General features: G+C 34.6%; 1 protein-coding gene across 7 annotated transcripts in view; it reads left to right on the top strand.

The window, feature by feature from the left end:
• The window catches only part of LOC110469652 (sodium channel protein type 1 subunit alpha), an 88,887-nt gene that overhangs the window by 48,986 nt on the left and 24,889 nt on the right, over positions 1 to 15,012 (top strand). For all 7 annotated transcript variants that reach the window (XM_077785019.1, XM_077785020.1, XM_077785025.1 and 4 more), the window contains 8 exons: positions 361 to 599; positions 2,918 to 3,091; positions 3,691 to 4,047; positions 4,754 to 5,236; positions 8,057 to 8,174; positions 9,544 to 9,698; positions 12,189 to 12,362; positions 14,281 to 14,403. In XM_077785019.1, the coding sequence (XP_077641145.1) occupies positions 361 to 599; positions 2,918 to 3,091; positions 3,691 to 4,047; positions 4,754 to 5,236; positions 8,057 to 8,174; positions 9,544 to 9,698; positions 12,189 to 12,362; positions 14,281 to 14,403 (1,823 nt within the window). The remainder of the gene's footprint in view (positions 1 to 360; positions 600 to 2,917; positions 3,092 to 3,690; positions 4,048 to 4,753; positions 5,237 to 8,056; positions 8,175 to 9,543; positions 9,699 to 12,188; positions 12,363 to 14,280; positions 14,404 to 15,012) is intronic.

The following is a 15,012-nucleotide window of genomic DNA, read 5'->3' as shown; positions in this document are numbered from 1 at the left end:
TAAATGCTACAAATTTCAGAATAAAAATATTTAAATACTGAACAGTAGGTGGGAGAAACAAGCAGAAATGCAATCAGGGAAAAATTAAATACGTATTGCAAACTGATGCATAAATTGGTACTGATTGGCATAGTGATTGTAATACAAAGAAATTGTGCTTGACAGATAAGCTTTGAACATAGCAAATATATTCAACCGCAATTTTTAAAGGCTTTCCTTAAAATCCCTGTGGAATGGAGGCTTAAAGGAGGTTAATCATTACCACTACAGACTGAAAACCTGACTGGTACAGTTCATATTGCAATGAGGAATGTTAGCGAAATCACATAGTTACATATATAAACTTTATTTTCTCCACAGAACTTGAAGAATCTAGACAGAAATGCCCACCGTGTTGGTATAAATTTGCAAATATTTTCTTGATATGGGACTGTAGTCCGCATTGGTTAAAAGTTAAGCATATTGTCAACTTAGTGGTAATGGACCCATTTGTTGACCTGGCTATTACAATTTGCATTGTTTTAAATACACTCTTTATGGCTATGGAACATTATCCAATGACCGACGAATTCAATCATGTACTTTCAGTTGGAAATCTGGTAAGTGTGCTGGGGTTTTACATTCATGATTTGGAAGGAAATATGCTTGCAATAACTGAAAGAGAAGGTTTTAACAGCTTTTTGGATATTTACTGACCTTCAGATATAAGTATCAGAACATTTTCGGAAATTTGACTGTCAACCCTGATTCATGTAGCTTCGGATACTGTAAAATCAATATACTGCTGTGTTCTGCAAAATCAAATTAAATATTTAAAAATTGGCTCCAATGCTACATTAAGTAAAGTCCATCTTAAGCAGAGTTTGATTTGTGTAAGTACTAAACCAGGAAATGCATTGTTTCCATGAAACAGACACTATGCAAATAAATGCAGTGTTAATTTCTCAATCAATAGAATATAAATCTTTAAATTATGAATGTGTTTTTAATTGCTGTTTCCTGAGCAGAAACGTACAAGCTAAAAGAGCCCTTTAAAAGCATTTCTAGAATTTTCTTGTGCAAAAGTCTTTTTATATGGAAAAGTGGATTGTTTTCTTTCTGTGTTTTATGTAAAAAAATATCCCACCATCTTATTTCTCTCTTATATTTTATTGGTTTTATTCTCTGATAATTAGTAAGATATATTTTCCTCAGGCTGTCAGCTGTATTTTCTCCCTTTCTCTCTGCCTTGAAAAGATAAATAATTAAAGATTTCATGAGTTAACTTTTTGTAGCTCTCCTGCTTTTGAACTGACAGGTTTGATCACATAGAAGTATCTGTAGCTACAGTCCTACTTTATTTCCTCTTTAAGAATTGATCCCTTATAATGTGATTTTTAATAATCCTGATTTTGTAATGAGGAACAAATAGTTTATGTAAATAGTTATAGAATTTAGTGGGGAGAATTAATAGAAAATTGTACAGCTGATTTTCATATACTTAATATAAGGGAAACACTGAACCTTTGTTTCCTAATAAAATGTAAAATCTTGTATTGTAGCATTTTATAGGTTAGTTTTCCAACCAAGAAAATTCCCTATAAATTTTGGTGTAACTCTGACTACAAAGGGAGTGTGAGAGAACCTGTCTATAAGCACCACATTCTTCCAGTTTTAGGTTCCCTGACATAAAGCCCTTCTGCAATAGAGAGGATCTCAGAGGTTGCCTGCTCCACTTTAAAGTAGCTTCACTTTAAAGCTTCTTGTGTTGTTCTGATTGTTAGGAACCTGTCAGCATTTCAAACTGTATCATTCCTTTGTTTTCTCAGGGGTTCCAATCCTATATCTTAAAAATTGGTAACCTTTCCCTCTCTGGTGTTTGTATCTAGAGTGTATTTAAAGACTATAACAATCTATCTTGAGTATTGGTGTTCCTAGGCAGAGCAAGTCAGACTTCTTTCCTGTCTCCTGATTATCCCACTTAGATTATTCTCTTTAGCTGTCCTATTTTCTTTTCTGCTTGCTGAAAAATGGGTTATCAAAACCAGAAAAAAAAAAAAAAAAAAAAAAGAAAAAAAAAAAAAAAACCACCACAAACCAGAAAACCAGTCAGAGCAGGGCTCAAGAAGTTTTTAACAGGTACTTTAGTACATTCCTATCCTAGAAGAACTTCTCCCAAGACTTCTCTCAAAGCTACCCAGGTTTATTACTGTGCTGGGTCTTAAATATAATTCCTACTTTGTTCAACACAGAAACGCATTATGAGAAACCACTACCAGCAGCACTTTGTTTAAAATGCGTTCTTAATTCCTCTTTTATTCCTGATATTGAAGTGTTTAAGCCAATCAACTTTGCTGCTGCTTCTGGGCACACCAAGGTATAAGTGACTCAGCTTCAGGAAATTGTTGTATCTCAACACATCATCATGTATCTCAGTTGCTGTATTAACTGAGGTACATTATAATATACCATTTATTCATCTGGTATAAATAATCACAGCTCTGTTGAACTAAATTATAGGCAGGTCATAGCAGGCAAGAAACTTCTCCCCTTTAGTCTTAGATTTGGCCTAATTTGTAATTTGTACACCAAGAAAGAGCTATACAATTTCTTGGAAAGCATTCTGGTTTATGTTCTGAAAATCAAATTTGGGACATTGTTTGTACTTCACATTATAAAGTCCATATCCTTAGAAAGTTGAAAATGGATTTCAAATGTTATAAAAGAGAAGTTTATGTAATTTGCTTAGTACAAAATTTAATTAATAGAAAAATTACCTGATTTTCTGACACTTGTTAAGGGAAGGTGGGCATAATAAATCACTACAGTAAATGTAACTATTTTTAAGTATTGCTTTTGGATAAGATGTAGCTTGAATTAAACTAGATCTGGAGTATTATGTTTCACCTTGAAATAACAAACTGCCCTTTGAACTCAGGTCTTCACTGGAATCTTCACAGCAGAAATGTTTCTCAAGATAATTGCAATGGATCCTTACTATTATTTCCAGGAAGGCTGGAATATTTTTGATGGCTTTATTGTAACCCTTAGCTTGGTTGAACTTGGTCTTGCAGATGTGGAAGGACTATCTGTTCTTCGATCATTCAGATTGGTAAATATATTGTACTGATTTTATAATGTGGCTTCATTAAAATAATTTTATTTTTGTCTTAAAAATTTGCTTGATGTTTGCCATGATACGGATCCTGAAGACTGTTTCATTAGCACAGTTCCTTAATAATTGTGGTATCTTACAGTCTTCAGTGGAAATTGATAGAGATCCAAACATAGCAGTAGGTGCCATGGGCCTATTTCCAATGCGTCCATTGTATATACACACTTTAAACATCCCACTATGCAGAAATAAATTGACTCACTAGAGATATTATGCTCTGATTGGCATTACAGGAACAGATCTCTACAAATACTAGTTTAAAAGTTGTCCAGATTATTTTAACAGGTGAACCCTAGATTTCAAGTTCAAATCAGTAGCTTCTTTGGCCTCCATTAAAAGCTATGTTTTGAGAATATCAAATTACAATTTTACAAATTTTTCTTGAGGGAAACTTCCATCTTCATGCTTTTAGAAAAGATGATACCCTCTAAACAATCCAACTAAAGGCATATTTCACAGCAATAGCCTTCCACAAATTAACTTTAAAATATCCTTGTGTCTTTCTGGTTCTCCTAACATTTTTTCTTTCCTTCCAGTTACGAGTTTTCAAATTGGCAAAATCCTGGCCAACACTAAACATGTTGATAAAAATCATTGGTAATTCCGTGGGAGCTCTGGGAAATCTGACCCTGGTGCTGGCCATCATTGTGTTCATTTTTGCTGTGGTTGGGATGCAGCTCTTTGGGAAAAACTACAAGGAATGTGTCTGCAAAATTGCAAGTGACTGTGTGCTCCCTCGCTGGCACATGCAAGATTTCTTCCACTCTTTCCTGATTGTATTCCGAGTGCTGTGTGGAGAATGGATAGAAACCATGTGGGACTGCATGGAGGTTGCAGGCCAAGCCATGTGCCTTACAGTCTTCATGATGGTCATGGTGATTGGAAACCTAGTGGTATGTAATCCAAGTGTTAACAAAAAACGATTTGGCAAGAGAGTGGTCTCAGTCCTGAAGTGAATTAAGTGCTCTGGCTCTGCTTCAACAAAGCACTTAAGCAGGTGGTTTCAAGAAATGCTTAAAGTTAAGCTTAAGAGCTTTTTTGGATAAAGAACAAAATATTCTGCCATGTCAAAATCCTAAGAATGTCCAAGTGGGCACTTAAGAATGTGGCTAATTTCTTTTTGGCCCTTTGAAAATATTTTGTGCTCCAAGTAATTTTAGTTTATGGGCTCGTTATAGACCATTTGCTGTGGATTTATTTTATTATTTATACCATATGATTAGTCATCTGAATAATCTAATTTCTGTTGTGTGATGGGTTAAATGAAACTTTTTAATGATGCTGAACAGCAAATCTGATAGCTCCATTTTTAGATTATAAGCTTTGACACCAAAATATTTACATACTGTAGGGAATTAAAGACACATTTACAGATGTTAGTCAGTCGTACAAATATTTTTGAATAGTGAGCAGGACCTGAGCTAAGTGAAATAAGCTTGGTTTTTATGGAGAAGAGAAAAATTTTTAAGGGTACTTTTTTGGTTATGGTGAATTATTGGGATTTCAGTCTTTGATGTCAATAATAGGATATTTTCTAACAAAATAAATGTTATTTTTTAAAATGAAGCCTAGAACATCTTTTTAAAAATTTTTCTGCAGGTACTGAACCTATTTTTGGCCTTGCTCTTGAGCTCATTTAGTGCAGACAACCTTGCTGTGACAGACGACGATAATGAAATGAACAATCTCCAGATTGCTGTGGCAAGAATGCAGAAAGGCATAGATTATGTGAAGAGAAAAGCACGTGAATTCATCCAAAAAGCTTTTGTTAAAAAACAGAAAGCTTTAGATGAAATCAAGCCACTTGAAGATTTAAACAACAAAAATAGCTGTATTTCTAACCATACAACTGTGGAACTAAGCAAGGACCATGACTATATTAAAGATGCAAATGGAACCACCAGTGGTATAGGCACAGGCAGCAGTGTGGAAAAATACATAATTGATGAGAGTGATTACATGTCATTCATAAACAACCCAAGCCTCACCGTGACAGTGCCCATTGCTGTGGGTGAATCTGACTTTGAAAATTTAAACACGGAAGAATTTAGTAGTGAATCAGACCTGGAAGAAAGCAAAGAGGTATTTAGATATTGTTTGCATTTCTCTCTGACCTTTTGAGGGTCTTTGTTACGTGGGATTTTGTTTGATTGTTTAGATGCTTTTTTTGTTTTACTTCTCATTAATCAGTGTATTCATTGCTTAATCATTTGCTTTGACATTTCTTTGTAGATAGGCATAAATGAGGGTATAAAGGAGGACTTAATTCTTGATAACGGAAGTATGAGAAAGAATTAAGAATTACAGCCTCCTAGAGGGGATACAAGGCCATGTAATGGGAGACTCAACTAATCCATAAAAACTATGTATGGTCCACATGGTAGTTATAACAACTTGTAGGGAACAGTGCCTTAGCTGCAGTGTTACTCCAGCAGAAATTTTTGTTTGCCTTCTTGACAAAGGCCCCATGAGGAATGTGATACATCTTCTCTCTGCCCCTTGAAAAAGCATATATAAACCAGAAAATGTATAGTTTATGTAACTCCTTTAGACATATGAATTCTTTTGAATTTTAAGCTCTTGCCAGCTCTTCTACACCTAGATTCACATAAAAAGAAGTCTTAACCAGACTCTCCTATATAATTCAAATTCACTTTGTTGTTAAAATTGAAAAGTACCAACAGATGGAAATATCTACTGTTGCTAAAGGAATGCTAATACTGGAAATATCTACTGTTGCTAAAGGAATAGCAGACTATTGATATAAAGACTTTTTGAGAACTGTAATTTAAAAAAGCATATTAAGGCTATAGCTATTCCATTACACAACTTTTTGTATGTGGCTCTTTTAGCAAAATCATTTAAATTGACATTTCAATGACAGAATTTGCAAATTAACTACACCCTCAATGACTTTTTTTGTTGCCATTTTATCAAATTAGAAAATTTCCCTTTCAGATACTTAACAATATTAATTTTCTCACTTGAGAAACCTCAGTCTTAACCAGCTAGTTCCCATCTTAGCTGCGGTTTCTTTACAGGATAGCTCATCTTCCCCCTTCTGTCCCACTGTTGTATTGCTACCATTGGTTCAGACACCAATCTTTAGTGTAGCTGAATTCTTTATCACTATCCTTTCAGTAAGAGCCCTCTAGTGGTTTCAGCAAAAACTCAGTGTTAAGCTAAGTGCCATTTTTGGATCCTCCTCCAAGAAAGGAAACCTGTACAAAACAGCCTCTCCCCACAGCAACTTATTTCAGAGACAGTGTTGTTCCCATTTCCTAATTAATATCTGCACCATCAATAATTATTTTCTTGTTAAGTATTAGCTAAAATGTCTATAATTAATTTGACTTACGCTTACGAACCACTGCTACAATAAAGGTTCTTAAAATTTCTTTCAGCACATTATGAACTACCCCCAGCATGAAGAATTTCAAAATAAACATTTAAACAAAGATCCTTTATAAGAAAACAATGACATATCATCTACTCTCCACAGCTACCTTCATGCTGTCCAGTGCAGTCTTCCTACCCATCACACAGCAGACAGTCAAACAGAGAGGCACCAGCTGGTTTATGACTGACCAATGGAGAATTGTTCCTGTTTAGACATAGACTCAGTTTAGGAAAGCTTAGGAAAGCTGTCTGCTCATGTGCTGCTGCCTGAAGGAACAGGATTACCTTTTATCCCATTGAAAAAGTACTGTGACACTTCTGACTTATTGCTACCACTGTTTTAATAAGAGTTTTTTTTAACTGTTTGGGGTGTTTTGTCCTCAATACCAAAAAGCCTGCTGCCACCTAGCACCGATGAGCCCGGGAGGAGGCTGTAGCGAGGTGGGGATCAGGCTCTTTCCCCAAGTAAGAAGAGACAGGATTAGGAAATGGCCTCAAATTGCCCTAGGGGAGGTTTAGATTGGATATTGGGGAAAATTTCTCCACTGACAGGATTGCCAAACACTGGAATAGGCTGCCCAAGGAAGTGGTTGAATTGTCATATATGCAGGTATGCAACAGATGTGGCACCTGAGGACCTGGTTTAATGGTAGCCTTGGCAGTGCTGAGTTTATAGTTAGACTCAGTGATCTATATTGCAGTTGTTTCATTCTTTTGTTTAGCCATACATAATTAAATATATTTCCCTCACAATTTTTCCTAAGTTTTAGCCACAATACCAAAGAGAGAGATTGCAACCAGGTTCCAGCTGCACATTACTTATTACAAGTTTTGGAATTTTTAGGATGAGAATTAGCTTAAGTGCATTTTTTTCTTTTTTTTTTTTTTAATTCAGTTTCCAACTTAGGCCTCACTGTCATTACGCTCATCATGTTGTTGAAAATTTTTTGATAAAACACAATCTGATTTTTTTATGGACTTAAACTACCTCAGCCTTGTTGTATGCAGATTCTGCCTCACTCTGAGCTAGACTTTCAGCAATTTTAATCTGGATTTATTAACCCCTGAAGTATGGTCTTCTCTGCTTTTTTTTCCTCATTCCTCTGAGCTCTCACCTCATTTATGCAGTTATTACCTGATTTTCAGTAGGCACTAGAAATTCCTGTATATTATTTTAAGCTTCATTATTTCTACATAGGTCAAGAGATCATTATGATTTATGGCTTGTTGTGGTCATGAATCTTCTCAGATTTAGCATTACCCACATTTTTCAGTTTAAAGCAAAATTTTATTTAAAGTCTGATCTGTTACTGATACACCTTCTATAGATTCTTACAGTACAGGAGGAAAACCAGGCTGTATAAATTTCTCAGATGTTTATCAACAACTTATTTTGAACTCTAGAACATTCGAAAACATTGTCTAATTTACTTATTTCAGAATCAAATAATATTTGCCTTTAAATTATTTACTGTTCATTTGTGATGCTTCTTTCCTTTACAGAAGTTAAATTCATCTAGCTCATCTGAAGGCAGCACGGTTGATATTGGACTTCCTGCAGAAGAGCAACCAGAAGCTGAACCTGAAGAAGCCCAGGAGCCAGAGGCCTGCTTCACAGAAGGTATTTGGAAGAAAAACATTAGTAATAATTATTAATAAAATTACAGAACCATTTTCTGTGTAAGTTAAGTATTAAGATTTATGAATCATATTACCCTTTTGTTAGTGTTTAAGCTCTGATTATTAGCAGTAGTACTTTTAGTCCATAATAGATTAGATGGAAACTGATACCACAATTATGTTATGTATTGGATAAACAGTTAAGAAGAGATTTTATTGGAAATTTATCTCTATTTTTAAAATAAGAAAAATGTAGTATTGAAAGTTTTATTTTAGTGTGTTACTGTACTTTCAGAGTTTAGTTACAGATAATAAACACACTATTTAAATTTTTTCTTCGCAGATATCTAAGTGCTTTATAAAGTATACATTACTACAATAGCTGTTTAGTGATAAATGAAAACTGCACCTAGATGAAAAATGCTAAATTAATCTTCTACAAATTGGCAAAAGGAGAAGCAAGAGTCTTGTGTGCCACATGGGGAAAGAACAGTTTAACCTGGTGGACTCCTTTATCTTTCATTCGTCCTTCTATTGGCCCACAACTCAATAAAACCCCAATCTGGTCATAAATGTTTTTCCAATGGCATTTCTTTGGGAGAAACCTTATTGATGTGTGCATGTGAAGGAGGTGGATAAGAAAATATTTTTAAAAAATAATAATATCAGGATACAAATACAATTTTTGGTATCTGTAAACAAAAGCTAGATCTAGGCACTGGAGAATAAATGCTATTGTCAGGTTGGATTACTTCTGCACATGGTAACAGATAATTCTTTAGAAATTTACATTGAACTCATAAGAGGTAGTACTGTAACAGCCTAGGATTTGTCATGGAAAATACCATTATTTGTTACTAGTATTTTTCTGCATAAAAGTCAGCAGCTAAATCATAAAAGTATAAAATAAATTAGGGACACAAGTTAGAGAAATTAACTGGTACTGAAAAGCCCAGAATTTAGATAAAAGGCTTAGATTTTTTTCATGCAATGAATGCAACATTGCCTGAATTGAGTATCCTGAACAAAAGAAGGTAAGGTTTAATATCATTTGCCATAACTTACTACATCAACCTACCTGACATTTGGATGAGTTTTTATATTTTAACTCTTGTTTTGTGTTCTGTAATTTGGCTTCATGTTTGATAGACTTTCATCTTCTCACTTGTTCATTTAACTGTAAATTCCAACTGTCTCAATTTTTTTTTCTTTGAATATAAAGGTTATCCAGGTGAAAATCCATTGGGTTTTTACTAAACAGCACAGTAAAGATAGCATTATATTATTAACAGAATGCATAACCAAAATTAATGCAACTCATCAAAATCTCTTCTTTTTTTTCTCCTGTCATTACACACAATGTTCTAAAGGCTGTGTAAGAAGGTTCAAGTGCTGTCAAGTAAGTATAGAAGAAGGGAGAGGAAAGCAGTGGTGGAACCTTAGAAAAACCTGCTTCAGGATTGTTGAACACAACTGGTTTGAGACTTTCATTGTCTTTATGATTCTCCTCAGTAGTGGAGCTCTGGTAAGTAAAACATGAACAGAACGTTTCCACATTGTCAGAAAACTCCTCATAATTGTCTTTTCTAACACTGTTTTAACTTAACACAATTCCATGTCTTCAAATGATAGGACTAAATTTTATTCAGGCCTTGGGAAAAGCAGCAAAAACAGTCTCTTCTTAACAACATGTAGAAAAAAGAACAGACATAAGTGATTAGAGAGAGCCTACCTCCATCGCTGAAAGGGGCAGCGATATGCCTCAGGCAGAGAGAAACCACATGTGAAGAAGAAAACATACTAAACTTTATTTGAGTGTGCCCCCTTCTTTCACTGCTGTTTACTGATGTAGCTCAGGGAAAAAGACTGTCACTGTTGAGTATTTGGAACCATAATGGCATAAACATTTCAAAACACCTTGCAAGGGCCAGGGCTGGCTTACATAGTCCTACAAATGCTGTGTGTTAGAACAGCAAAAAAAGCTGAGATTGCATGGGGTTTTTTAATTCCTTTCTAAGAATAAGAACTTATTATTTAGACTTACAGTTCAATTTCCACTGACTCATACTGATGTAGACTGAAGGGACATCTGCAAAAACATGAATTTGCTCTTACAAGCATGCAAGGGCAGAATACAGGGAAGCCAACCATAATAAAAAACTGTATCAATGAATGAAATAAACCCTGTATAAATACACTGAGGTGACATTTCTTAGGCAAACTATTTGTTAGAAAATAATGCAGAGTATATCTAGCATCTACCCTGACAGATTTAATTATACTTCGGCAAATTACTTGACCTCCTACACAATAAACAAAATTGTGTTTCAAAATTGCATTATAAGGTCATTAGACCACTGCCAACATTTTTAAATTCCGTTAATACTGTTGCAGTTTATGATAATACCTATCACTAGTTTCAGCTACATCTCTAAGAATTATTCTTCTTTTGTTTGGTCTAATATTGACATAACCATCAGAAAAACAACTTTTAAGCAATGCCATGTGACGCCTTCCATGTCATCTAAAATCCTCCAAATAACAAAAAAATTCTCAAGTTTATGCCATTGAATTTTGGTACATACAACTATGGAGAAAATCTTCAGTGACAAGAAATTTAAATGAGAAAAGTAGTGGAAGGAGATCTGGAAAAGGTGAATTTCTATTACTATATTTAGAAGAAGTTTGAGACAAGATCCCACAGCATTAGTACCTCATGCTTGTGAGCCTAAAGTGTGTCATGCATAGAACATTTATTTTGTGAAAACCTTTCCAAAACCCTGGATTAGCTCAAGTCTCTGGAGATGTGAGACTCTGCTCTCCCTTTAAATTCCATTGTGATAGTGAAAAGATCTCTTTGTACCTACCAGCTCTGCTTCCCATATTCACCCCAAGGCCATGCTCCAGACAAATCTCACTGTCAGCACTGCCAGGAAATGCAGCAGGCACAGGCTGCCTGCACAGCCCTCCCCAGGGGCAGGGAGCAGACACATTTCCAGGAGTGCTGCTCACTCAGCCTCTGGCATCCCCCACACGTACAAATGAAATGACAAGTGCTGACTTCCCATTTTTAGTGAATACAGGAGTGCCAGGTGCAAGTAACCAGAATAACACAGATCTTAGCTTGATGTCTGATATTCAGACACTAATCACTTGAACTGACAGATGTCATGTGGTTCAAAAGCAAGCTGAGTAAAAATGAATGTTAGTATCAAAAAATATCCAAATCTTTGCAAGCTAGCTGATAATTCCAGTTCTTTCAGCTTGATAAAAATCAGTCTCCATAAGAAATAATAGCATAATTGAAATTTGAAAGCAATTAAAGGAAAAAAAAATTGAAGTATTTATGAAAAGCAGGAGCTATTTGTTTATTCGATTGCCTAAAAATGAAAATAACATTGCAAGGACCTCATAAATTTTATATATCACATAAAATGTGAATAATAAAGCAGATAATTTATTAAGACAGATAATTTTTTTTTAGAAAGGAGGAATTTATTTTAAGATTTACAACTTTAAAGTTTCAGGAAGCCACAGGACTTAAAAATAAAAGGTAGCCTGTATTGTAAATATCCTGAAAATTTTACAACTATGGCCCTGGTTTTTGTAGTTGGGTCTACCTACATACAAGCCAAATGATCTCAGCAGAATTCGGTTCCGGCACAACACTTGGCAGAATCAATTCCATTTGTCACTATGCAATATGATCTGAGAAGAATAATTCACTATCAGCAATAAATGCATATATTTAAAAAAATCTCTGACCAGTGTAGTGGTTGCTGTGTAATATCTGCTTCTTCCTCCTGTGAGCTGGAAGATTTATTTCCATAGGGAAAACCAGATATATACTGAGTTATCAGAAACAGAAACATTAGATATAAATTACATATCCTTACCTTTTCTTAAATATTATTTCCTTTTTTTTTTGCCTTTTTTTTTGTTTGTTTGTTGTGTTACAACCTGAAGCATGTGCAGTAACAAAAAATGACATACCTTTGAATGCTTATACTCACAGGCTTTTGAAGACATATATATTGAACAACGTAAAACTATCAAGACCATGCTGGAATATGCTGACAAAGTCTTCACTTACATCTTCATTCTGGAAATGCTGCTGAAGTGGGTGGCCTATGGCTACCAAACATATTTTACTAATGCCTGGTGCTGGCTGGACTTCCTGATTGTCGATGTATGTAGTGCATTTCCTAAGTGACACTTTTATATTTGTCTGATAATTTTTAAACTTACTTTCTCTGCAGCCATAATATCTATTAATGCCAACTAGTTTACTTTTCAATTTTAAAAGTAAGGTAGCTGTAAAAATTCCATGTTTCTCTTTCACTCTATGTTTGCAGCACTGCCTTGCTGTGTTAGGAGAGGCTGGATGTTCTGCTGAGCAGAAGGACCTTGCATGGTAGCCCCCAAGCAGTCAGTGGGTTGTTCCCAACACTTCTGTTGAAAGAGGTCATCCTGCCTTGCATTCTGGCCTGGGATGCTCACTCCCATCTCCTGCTGTGGTCTAGGCTGAACCCAGCGTTTAGATGTGTGTCTGATCCACCAGACGTCAGACAAACATCTGAATCAAAACTCCTCTGGCAAGAAAATTAATATCATATCCACAAATTTCAGCATGTAGATATATTAGGGCTCCACAAGGAAAGGAAGATACATCTCTCTCTAGCACTGGTAGTGTGGATTAATTAGTATTGAAGTTCAATAAGTACTAGTGAGCTTACAGTCTTCACAGGTATGTTTGAAATCTTTTCTGCAAGGGTTATCTCATAGTTCTAGCTCTATGGTACTGTGCTGTGAAATGGGAGAGAATACAATTATGGAGCATTTAAGATTATCCTAACTATACCCCCTGGGGAAAAAAACACCAGTGTGCAGGAATGCATACTGTTTCTGCAGATCATGAATTTCTGTGGGTGAACCTCAAATACAATGTTTTATAGAGTTATAAAACCAGAACCAGTTTTTCATATTTTCAAGACAGTAATTTCTGGTAAAACATATACAAAAACCAAGTATTGAACAAGCTCAGTTTTAAAATTAAGGTTCTTTTTGTCCTTGTTTTAATGACTTAGAAATGTACACTGAATAGACAAAAGAAACCTTTATAGGAATTTATTGTCCCAAAGTATTGCCAAAAATCCAACACTTTCTCAATGTGTTCCCATCATATAAAAGGGCTAATTAGAGCATCAGAACAATTAATTTTCTTCAGTTTGGTTTCTTTTCCCCTCCTTTTTTTTTTATGGGTGTTTACGATATTTTTGATTTCTTTACATTGTGGTTTAAATATATTGAGGATTCAATTCCACATATACAGCTACATATAGCCATGTTTTACACAATTAAAGTACCCTCTCTTGGAAAACACTTTGCTCTTTAGTATTGAAATTCTCAAAATGGGTACCTAAGTGACACCTACAACAAAAAAGCTTGAACAAGCATGGAAGCAGAAGCAGCTGTTCATTTTTTAAACCAATTTTCTCTAATATTTGACCTTATTTAAATTGTACTATCCAAAACAGCCATCTTGTAAATGTGAAAATCATTATGTGAATCACATCATTATGTGAAGGTATAGTACATATTCAAGTGTCTGAATTGGTTCATTATATATGCTGGATTTACACAGTGGATATTTTCTTTAATTTTCCTTTAGATTAAGACAACTTGAAAGTTTTCAATCACTTTCAGTTGTGGGCAATCAAATGACATTATCAACCACAATTACTGATCCAACAGGATTGTAAAACAAAGAAAAAATAAGACCAATATCTAAATTGGTAAAAAGGAGAGATTAATGTAATTCAGTTTTTGTGGGTTTATATGTCCTGAGATCAGTAGTAAAGGGTGAATTTCAGAAGTACTAATGTTTCCAGATATTAGTTATCTTATGATATTTTTGCTTGTTTGTTTACCTATTCACCTTTCATATTGCTTCTTTCTTCTTTTTTTTTTTTTTTAACTTGAAAGATTCCCTATTCCTGAAGAAAGTGATCCAAAATTAGAATCTTCTAACGAAGTGTATATCACATCTATGGTATGTAAAGTAGAATGTACCACATAATAATTTTTACTTTCCTGTTTTCATATAGGTCTCTTTGGTTAGCTTAACAGCAAATGCATTGGGTTACTCTGAACTTGGTGCCATTAAGTCCCTTAGGACACTAAGAGCTTTGAGACCTCTAAGAGCTTTGTCACGATTTGAAGGCATGAGGGTAAGACAACATGAAAGTGTCTGAAACTATGCATGCATATAAGGAATACATGCATGCACAACAAGGAATGACAAGTCCATGCAGAAAGGCTGCACTATCTTTTTATCGCATATCTTTTACTAACAGATAAGCAAAAAGCTTCATCCATTCACCTAAATCCATACGCAGTTATCACATAGAACTTATATTCATTAAGGTTACTTTACTTTCTAGCCAATCTCAGGAGTTTTTCTTATGAGTCTTTGAAATTGCCAACTATGAACTCTCTTAACAGAGTTCTAATAATAAATAAAATGTAACACAATTGTATTGATTTATTTACTGATAAATATGTCAAAATATTTACACAGGAATCTAATTTAGCATTAGTTAACAAAAATATTTTCTTCTAGAAATTTAACTTCTTCATTTTTCATTATACTTTATAAATCCCCTTTAATCTAACTCCATTGAATTTCATTAGATGATATTACAGATACATTCATTTCCACTAGTGGTTTAAATCTATTTCTGAGTTTGGCTGACTTAAAAAGCAAATCAAGTCATTTGATTCCTCTATGAAGTTATTCTTTTTGTGAGGTAAACGCTTCTTTTATTTCAACTAATCTC

The sequence above is a fragment of the Lonchura striata genome, chromosome 8, assembly GCF_046129695.1.
Source record: "Lonchura striata isolate bLonStr1 chromosome 8, bLonStr1.mat, whole genome shotgun sequence".
Lineage (NCBI taxonomy): Eukaryota > Metazoa > Chordata > Aves > Passeriformes > Estrildidae > Lonchura > Lonchura striata.
The sequence above is the reverse complement of the archived record's forward strand: the minus strand, read 5'-3'. Positions and strand labels throughout refer to the sequence as shown.